This window comes from Centruroides sculpturatus, unplaced genomic scaffold (assembly GCF_000671375.1).
Source record: "Centruroides sculpturatus isolate CEXI.00-Female unplaced genomic scaffold, Cexi_2.0 scaffold43, whole genome shotgun sequence".
Lineage (NCBI taxonomy): Eukaryota > Metazoa > Arthropoda > Arachnida > Scorpiones > Buthidae > Centruroides > Centruroides sculpturatus.
This window is the reverse complement of record NW_019384334.1, coordinates 500,658-510,874: the sequence shown is the minus strand read 5'-3', so window position 1 is coordinate 510,874 and position 10,217 is coordinate 500,658. Positions and strand designations below refer to the sequence as shown.

General features: G+C 34.4%; 1 protein-coding gene across 1 annotated transcript; it reads left to right on the top strand.

Moving 5' to 3' along the window:
• Positions 1-9,320: 9,320 nt before the first annotated feature.
• Positions 9,321-10,212, top strand: LOC111631253 (ribosomal L1 domain-containing protein 1-like; the record flags this gene model as incomplete). Its single annotated transcript, XM_023375475.1, has 1 exon — positions 9,321-10,212. A coding segment is annotated over exon 1 (840 nt), but the record flags the coding sequence as incomplete, so codon positions are not given.
• Between the last annotated feature and the right edge of the window lie 5 nt (positions 10,213-10,217).

Below are 10,217 nucleotides of genomic sequence, written 5' to 3'. Positions count from 1 at the left end.
CAGTGATGGGCAAACTTTTTAAAGAGCGGGCCAAAGGAAAAGAAGAAAACTTTAGGCGGGCCAATATAATTGTAACCTAGCGCTGCATCTGAAAATCCAGGTGGCGCTATAAAAACATGTGCAGGCCGTCCGCCATATTTCTTTTTCTCTCTTTCGGCTACGCTACGCACGACGAGTGGATGTTCTGTACCGAAGCATGCTTGTAACCGATCGAGCTTTTACTCAATAAGTGTAAAACAAAATTTTGTACATGATTGTAAATAAACTTTCATGGTGAGATATAAAGCTTCGGTTATTTTATATAATCAACGAACACTCAAGTTAAGTGGTGCATCAACCACCACAGCCTGTATTCTTTTTTACTCGTCAGATTAGGAATAATGTCGCGCGGGCCGGATAGAACATTTCAGGGGGCCGCATCTGGCCCGCGGGCCGTAGTTTGCCCATCACTGGATTAGTGGATGGTACTGTTTTACGGCTGTATTCGCGTGGAAAGTTGAACACTGCTCAACTCGCTTTTACGCTGGTTTTACGACCTGCTCAAGCGTAAAAGATCATGGTCACGTGATTAAAAGCTTTTACGGCGAGGGGTTTTACGCATGTGTGTTCCTGGCCTTAGGTTAACTTTCTTAAACGTATTTTCTGCTTCGAAAAGTGAATATTAGACACTATTTGCATGTTATTTGAACGAATATTACAATAATCGACTATAATAAGCGATTAATTAATTTTTCCCTCGATTACGCAACAACCGAAGTAATGAGTTTCCTGGATGTTTCTGATAAGATACGTGAAGCCCACGCCTTTCTCCGGAGACTTTCTCCCGAAGCTGTGCCGCAGCCCCGGAGCCGTCGATCGCAACGTATAGTACGACATCGATGGACCGAAAGGAGAACTGCCAACTGAACGTCGGACTTTTGAGTGGACATTTCATTCGCTCTCCGAGCTGTTACGTCGCAACTTTGCAAAACGTTATAAGAAACCGTTGTGTATATAATAAACGGTTTTACAAACGGGTTAAAAAATGGAAAGCTTGTCTCAGAGAGTTTTTCCACTCCCACACGATAGTCGTGACCGCGCGACGATTCTGATAGACTCACTTAGTCGGCAAACCTCACATTTTATATCCTGTTTTTGTTTTGTCTGGTTGTTCAACAAACAATTGTTAGCTAACAGATAAGCTACCCTTTGCAGCTTATCCCACATCTCGAAGATGTGTGTGTGAATGCAACACCGGGATTGTTTATGTTTATTTATCAATCAACGCTGTAAAGACATTTCGCCTATATTTCCGATTTTAAAGAGCCCTTCTAAATTTTTAGCAATACGAATTAAAAATAATTCAGAGAAACGAATTAGAATAAAAGAATTTATCTATTAATTGTTATAAATCTCACAGCATTCGGAGGAAAAGAAGGGGATGATCGTCGTTTTCCTCTTTTTCGATACTTTTAGGTGACAGATGTTACACCAACCATATCTCGTGGACGTATATAATCTCCCTCCCTCCCGGTCATTTATGGATAGCCGCTAAGTCTTGTAACGATCCAAACCTGATTAAAACGTGGATATCGAAGGTTCATTTACACTAAATTGAAATAAATAAGCACAGAATAAAAACGGTACTTGTTTATTCTTTATCAGCAAAAGTTCTAATCTCATACGATTTCTTAGGTTAAATTTACAATTTATGCATCCGTTGTCATAAAATTTGTCTTTCCACTTCGTTCCCAAGACTACAAATATTCAAGTACAAAGTAACCGGTTTTAACTTATTTCTACTTAAGAAGTAGTTAAATAATTACCGTAAGAGATTAGGGAATTGAAGACATAAATAAAACCCTGCTGAAAGAGCCGGAATATTACTTAAACGAAAGCTTAAATAGAACTAATCTCTAGTCGAGTACAGTGGGGACTAATTTCTTCGTAATATTAGATGTAATAAAGACAGAAATTTTTCTACTTCAATGAGAATGACCGAAAAGTTGTAAATTTTGGAAATTTCCGTGGCACCACCTGGTCCTAAAACAAATTACTTAGAAAACAAATGACGGACAATCTATTAAGTTTAACATATTTAGATTTTTACAGCTATGGTGAGAAACGTTTAATTAAACCAGTGATGTCCAACCTTTTTGTTTCTCTGGGCCACGTTGCAAGATGACATGGAGTTTTGGGGCCACAAGTATATTATATATACTTGTGGCCCAATCCTTAAATATACCTGTATATTTAAGGATTAACATGTCTAGATTATAGTTTTAATTAGAGTTTATTGATTTCTTGAAAGTCACATGTCAGCATAACGCTGATTAATAATAATACATTTGCTACAAGAATCTTCATGGTTAATAAATGCAAATGCATGAATACCCTGNTAAGGATTAACATGTCTAGATTATAGTAATAAGTATTAAATCTTTATCACGAAAAAGGATATTTTAAAAAATTACTTCTAAAGACATTTCCAATTTTTAATTAGAAATAGATAAATTCATTTATTATAAAGGAGACAAATGTGAGGCCGGGACCACACACCCTCCTTGGACGGAAACCGGCTGTCGAGCTAAAGTCAATATATCGGTGACTTATTACGTAAATAGGACCGGTGTGACCAAGGAACGGGGTGCGAGACGATTTAATCAATTGTCGCATTCCAGACCTAATTGACAGATCCGCGATCGTCAATCGTAAGAACGAGTGAGGGATCGACCGTCCGGGAAACTTTGGAAGGTTACCTTACAAAGAGTTCAAAGCAGGTCCTGCTGACATTTAACAGTTTCGGGGAACTGTACCGACCACCTGAGTAGAATCAGCCATATTCTTTAGGTTAATTCTCAAAGGAGTAATCATGCATGCCTGACCTTTATAATTCTTGGTAGTTTAAAAGGTGAAATTTACAGGACCGTCATCCGGGAAAGGGCTTGACCCGACTTCGGAGGGGAACGGCCCGGACGGGGATATTCGGCGATCCCCCGGCTCGAATCACGACCCTGGCAAGGACCATTATTCGGACCAACCAAAATCTCGGGATTTCGGGAAGAAAAAGATTATAAAACCCCGAAATCCCAAGGACACGGGGAGGTTGCGAGCTGGAGATCGAGAACGACGGTTTCAGAGAACGGATACGTAATAACCTAGAGGACCCAGAAATCTCCCAAGAAGCGGGCAGAAGGGACTAGGAATCGACTCCCCAGTGCCAATTTTTCCATCCCTCCAACCTCCAAGCCTCTACTTACGACCTTTAAGAAGCGGACTCTCTTCTTTTTTATCTGTGCCGACCATTATCAACGGAATACGAACTATCCGGCGAGCACCTTTTCAGTGGCGGACACCTTTCGATCAGACGTTTGTGTAACTCATTGTTTATTTGCATGATTTTCCATATAAATAAACGCGTTGAATTCGGAATTTCGGTCTCTGTGTGATCTCTTTGCGCCATTCAAACCACTACTCCCATACAAAAAGGGCTTTCTCGTGTCAGCCTGACAGATCACGGGAAAAGCGAGGGTCGTAACCAGTGCAGGCCCGAGGCAGGTTTTAGGATGGAGCGCGATCCTATTATGGCGCCCCCTTGGTTGCCCCTAATTTATACCCTTTAGTTTTCTTTACAACTGAGGCGCCCCCAAGGACTTAGCGCCTGGAGCGGCTGTTCCGTTCGCCCTGTGGTAGGGCCGGCTCTGGTCGTAGCCTTTCACCTTAAGGGCGACCTCCGTGCGAGTTAAGGTTCGGGTACACCGCATCCTTACAAACGGGGACAATCCTTATACTGTGGTGTCTCCCCAAGGGTGCCGTCCTTACACAAACAAACATTTATTTGAAAAACACAAATATTTGTTTTATTTGAGTCTCTAATTAATAAAAAATGACAAAACACCATTTTAAAGTGCATTTTAATTCGTCTAATATATTTATAAATAGTATGTAGCCCAAAAAGTAGCCAATGCGCCAAATGATATTTTTTACGCGAAACTAAAAAAGGAGAGAAAGAACAAAAGATAAAGAAGTGAGAAAGGTTGGAAAATTAAGGGTCCATATTTGCATAACAGAAAGTCTATTTAATCTTTTTCACTACTATTTATCTTTTGGCCTTTCTCTCCTTTCTCCCCCCTTCGAATTTGGGTCTATAATCCTTTGTGTCTCAACTTTAGCTTTATTTAGTATTCCTTCCTCATTCACACATTTCCAAGTATTTGAAAATACTTCCTTTTCACTCAAAAATAAAATATGTATAAAGGTTTACGGCTTTTTCTTTTTTGAATTTAGGCCGTTGAAATAAATAAATAAAATAAAATGAAAAATTTTGTCGGTTTTGTTTACACGTTTATTGGCCGCATTGGAACTTGTCTTGGGCCGCCTGCGGCGCGCGGGCCGCAGGTTGGACACCCCTGGTGGTCCTTTGAGGTATACTAGTGATGTGACAAAAGAGGCATTTGACATTAACCAGTATAGGCACCCCCGGGATTTGCTACTCGTAGGGAGCTATTTGACTAAGTGGATTGTTTTAAGATTTAAAAAGTAAAGAATATTTTATGTTATTTTTATGTACGTTTCTATATTTAATTATAATTTTCTTTAAAAGTATATTCATACAATTGGAGAATATTTTGTACCAGGTATATATATCCACCACACATTTTATTTCACCAAATAAAGTTTTTATAATTTTATTTTTAATTGTAGCCCTTATATCTAATAAAAAGTAAGACTTGCTACATGCTTGCATCTAAGCCTTGCATGAGCAAAAAAGCATTAATCATTTTCCATTGGTCATTAAGCTGAAAAAATAATATATGGCCATTAAGTTAATATGTTTATGTTGATTCTTTTATCAGTTCCCTTACATGACAGCAAATCTTTCATGTACTTTTTTCCTTTTGCAATAAACGTTAAAGAGATTTTTAAAATGTTTACGTATTTGTAACTACGATCATTGATTTAAAATGGACTAATGTTTTCATATGTTTCCGATATCTTTTTATTTTTTAACAATCATTAAAAGGTTATGTACTAATAGGGAATGAATCAAACAATTTTAACAATCACGCAGTTATTGGCCAAAACCAGATTCATACAACTAAATTAAAGAAAATTGTAATACTGTATTAAATACATAATATTAAACCAAACAGTTCGTGGAGAATCATCTTATTGTAAAATGAAATGATTTCATGGAAACCATTATCGGATTATCTCTAAAACAGCGTGAGATAAATTTAAACAATGCTAATGGTACAATAAACATTAAGGCATTTATCTGAACCACTGTAAAATGTTTTCTTCTTTATCGAAAGAAACTGCCGAACTTTTATTGTTGGAATCTAAAAGCATTCTTTTGTTTCTTTGTCTAATTTAACTCTTTTAAGTTTACGATCAGCAATTTCCTGTTCAATCGCCAAAATGGCCAAACTATTAAGATGATTTTGCATGGTAGTGGAACGTAAAAAGTTCTTAACTAATTTTAACTTAGAGAAACTCCTTTCTCCACTAGCTACAGTTTTTAGTATAAGTCAGCAATATGTCAACAGTAAGGTTTCGGGCAAAATTTAACATTGTTAAAAAAATACGAACTTACCTTTATTTTATTTCATTCGTATTCACAGCAGATGATAAAGCTTATATTTCAGATAAAAATAGTTAAGAAAATTTATTCGAACATCAAATAAATTATTTCCAAGTGTTTTTTTTTAATACAAATTTAGACATTACTAGCAAAATTTCAAATTATGAAGGATTTATTGTATTCACGTTAAAAATGAACATTCTTTAATTAACACAACTAAGCAAAATTTTAGAATAATACTTGTTTTAAAGTTTAATGAGGAATGCTTTCATACATACAGAGGAATTTGGAGGTTTAATCTTTATATGGAAAGAATTTAAAAATTATATTAAAAAATAGTACAAAAAAGTAAACAAAACTTAAATTTATTTTCTAGTCACACAGTCCCTCTTTAATTTATGTATTGTGTTAATCTATGTAGAACACTTACATTGTAAAAATTAATAAATTACGTTACACAGAATAACGTGCTCTTTTTAAATTTCAAAGAAAATAATTAACATTAATAACAAAAATAATTTATTATTTATAAATTAAACTTTATTGTTTTCTTGATATATAATTACTAAGGTTGAATCATTATACAATTTCAAACTAACTGCTTCAAGCAAGGCAGAAAAATCACAGAACGGAAGTATGTAAGACATTGGAACGTTGCTTAACGTAACACAATCTGTTGATATTCTTGTTGATAATAGGCGGACACAGAATGATACTAGCGTAAATTATTTAATAATATTTACACTGTATTGATTCCAAATTGTCTGTTACAGCTATATTCTATATTATATTTATTCTTAAACAGTATGCATTTCATTTCATCATCATTATTAGTTTATTGTTCTACGATGTATGACGTTATGATGTATATGTATCTGTGTATATGATAGTTAGTATGACATTATATGATTGTGAGCCGCCGGGGAGGTTGGGAAGTCCTCTCCTTCCGGCCACAGGTCGGTGACCTACTTCCTTGTCAAGGATGGGTCGACGATAAGACGTAGGCAAAATCGAGTAAAGACACCATTTAAAAACAAAACAAGAGTTTATTTAACTAGCTAACTAAATGAAAATTTTACAAAACTCCTTCGACTTCGCAGATGAGAGAGAGAGTCCACAATAATATTTCATACCTCTGGGATAATATCGGATGGATACGCCGGCTTCAATTTCTGAAAGGCGGTGCGAGGTGGGGCACAAGGTCTTCCAATTAATGTCGTATGGTAGGTCTAAGGGAAGTTAATGTCCGTCTTGGTCGTTCGATTGATCACTCCCCCGAGAAGGGAAGAAGGATGGCTTTTATACTTTTTGTGGTGGAAAAATTAGTCAGGTGATCAATTGTTTTAGCAGGTGTGGGGATTAAGGAATAAATTTTTAGAAGAGTTTAAAGCTGCTATACCCACTCAAGTAAATTTTAATATTTTACTGTTTTGAGGACTTATTTGAACGTGTTTAGCAACAACCAATCTTTCATTCCGAGTTTATGTTACAACCGAAACAGCCAGAAAAAATGTAATTCGAAGTTTAAAGATTTGTTTTTATGAATGCATTTAAAAAAATGAATAACAAAATCTTTTTAGATCTTCAACACAAAATTTTTACTAAGCAAACGTTTTTGTTAAATATAAACATTGTAAAATGATGTAAAATGTTTCCGTTTACACGTTCTAAAACAGTACACAAATTGTTTAAAAACACAGCAAAAATGTACTTGAACTTTAATTTCTCCACAATTGAGTGACATTCTGGCACCCGACAATTAATTAAAAACACAAAACTGGTTCTTTACCAACCACACAGCTACACACACTGGTCAGCACTGACCCGACATACTAAAAGAAGCGCACCCTCTCTAGGCGGGAAAATCTCACCCCACATTCTTAGGGATACGATTACATAAACACACCTGACACGTGTTACAATTTTGTTTAATTGTATATAGAACTTAAACATTAAGAATCCAACGATATATCTAGAAAGGTTATATCATTCATTCTTTAAATACATCCCAGTTGATAAATTTTTTTGATTGTTTTACTTCCAATTCTTCCAATACGAAATTATTTTTGTATTCCATTTAGTGTTAAATGCTACCGTTTTTTTAAAATTATTTAAACATTTAGTGTTAGGTTGAACCAGCGATCGAAGTCAGCCAACAAACTTATTTTTTTTCAAAATGATTAGAACTATTTTTGTAGTTTTGCTACTGCTTCCGTCTAAAATTAAAATAACAAAAAGAAAAAAAAAATGCATTTAAGCTTCGTTTTATAATTATTTTTATTTAATTTTACAAAAGTATTGGTCCGTGAGGTATTGGAATGGGGGAGGATACTGATCAGCAAAACAAAAGGTTTGAAGAGCAATGCGCTTAACTCACGTTAAATCTATTGTTTTATATGAAACATTTTATTTCTAAAATAAAAGTTTTTATATGATACTAGAAATCCCCGTCAAGCACCAGAGAATATTTTTTACGAAAAAGTAGAGATTGAAGAATTGAGAAGAGTAGATATTTCAAGAAATTCGAGAAGAGTTGCTATTTCTATAAATTGAATGGTTTATTCCAGTCGTTCTCAATCAGGGGTACATATACCCCTAGGGGTACAAGAGTAAATCGAAGGGGTACATCTTACTTTCATTATAAAATGGCGTATGTTAATCAATTTGCTGTAAATTATTAACACAAGAAACAAGAAACGACAAAAACTTGCTTTAAAATATCCCAGTGTGAACACCGATTTCCCTTTTAAAACAGTCTAAACAACTTGTTTATCCACTTGATTTGCCTGTCTGTTTGTGCCGTTAGTGGTGAGTGAACCTGTAGTCTAGTAAAATTACGGTTTAACCGAGCATTAATTATTGCTCGATAAGATTGGGGCTGTTCTTGTTTTTACTGGACAACTGGTATTAGGAATAACGAGGCCTGGATCGTACCCTCACCATGCAATGCGTGTCACTGCTTGCGCGCATTACTTGATATTTAGCAAATTTAGACGTGTCATTTGTTACAAAAATTGAAAGATTTATGTATTGTTCTGTACATTATAAATTCGTAGCCATTACTTTCAAGGTCAGTACACAATTATAATCTCTATTTAACAACGTGGGGAACCAAATTTTGAAAAAATTGCTGAAGATTTATCGCAACAAATATCCCATTAAATTTTTTAGAAATTATTGTAGAATAATTTAAATTTTCTTTATTGTTAATTATACTGTAATTATTTATTTTTAGGAAATGTAATTTATGCATGTATTGAAATGATTTCTGTGATTTTATATAATATACTTATCAAATAATAATAAATAAATGCATGTACCTAATTAAATTTATTATTATTTATGTAAAATAATAATTCACTTTTAGTTATAGTTAGTTAGTTACAGTTTTTTTATAGTGCTCAGTTATAAGGATTGTATACATATAATGCAGTAATTATAAAATTTACATACAAAAATATAAGGGGTACTTGAGAAACAACTAATGGGCTCTATTACTTATAATGTATTTTTGTATACTATTTAATTTATATGTTCTCATATATTCTCTGTTTTTAAATTTGTTCGCTACTTACATGTTTGATGTTCCAAGTTCTGTTGTAATTTTTTAAAACATTCGATCCTGTAGAACAGCCTAATGATGACCATTGAAAATGGCTGAAAATGTAAGCAGATTTATTAAAATAATGTTGTTTTGCTGATTTAAGTAAGTTTGTATTATTTTATATTTTTGAGGACAATCAATTTAAATAAATATGTAATTTGTTAACACGATAATCAATTTAAGCAGATGGCGCTAGTTGTACAATATGGCGGACTCACGTGTTGATGTGTCGAAAGTTCAAATTAGTGAAGCTGTTTTAGCTTTAAAAAAGGTTGAAAAATTATGGAAAGAGAATGAAAACAGAAAAACTAAATTGCTGGAAGATGATGAACATTCGAAAAAAGTATTTTTACAGATTGGATTGAAGAAGATCCCTGAAATTAAAAGTAAGGCAGTTAAGATTTACTTACCACATTGGAATTTAGAAAATGGAGTCGGTGAAGTTTGTCTGATTACCGGAGATTTGGATAAAAAGAATCCACGTGCTGATCCGGAAGAAACTGTTCGTCATTATAAAGAACTGTTAGAAAAACATGAGATCACGTGTATTTCTGCGGTCATATCTCTACGTGAATTGAATACTGATTATAAAGAATATGAAGCGAGACGAAAACTATGTAATGCTTATGATACATTTCTAACAGACAGGAAAATACTTGCTTCAGTCAATGCGGCATTGGGTAAATTTGTCTATGCTAATAATAAAATACCTCGTCGAATTAACATAAATTCTAAAAATTTAAAAAAGGAAATTACTAATGCATTAGCTTATTGTATCTGCTTTGTCCAAGGGAAAGGTTCTGATTGTACTGTTTGTGTTGGTCATATTTCTCAGCCAAAAACTGAATTGGTCAAAAACATTATTACTGCTGTTGAGAAATTTTCGGATAGTGTTCAGGGTGGTTGGCGGAATATCCAAACATTGCGTATTAAATGTGCTAAGTCTCTTGCGATACCATTTTATGTATCTCTTGAATCGCCAAACGAAGTAGATTTATCAACATCGGTGGTTCCTAACGAACCAATTGAAGATGAATTAACTACTTTAAC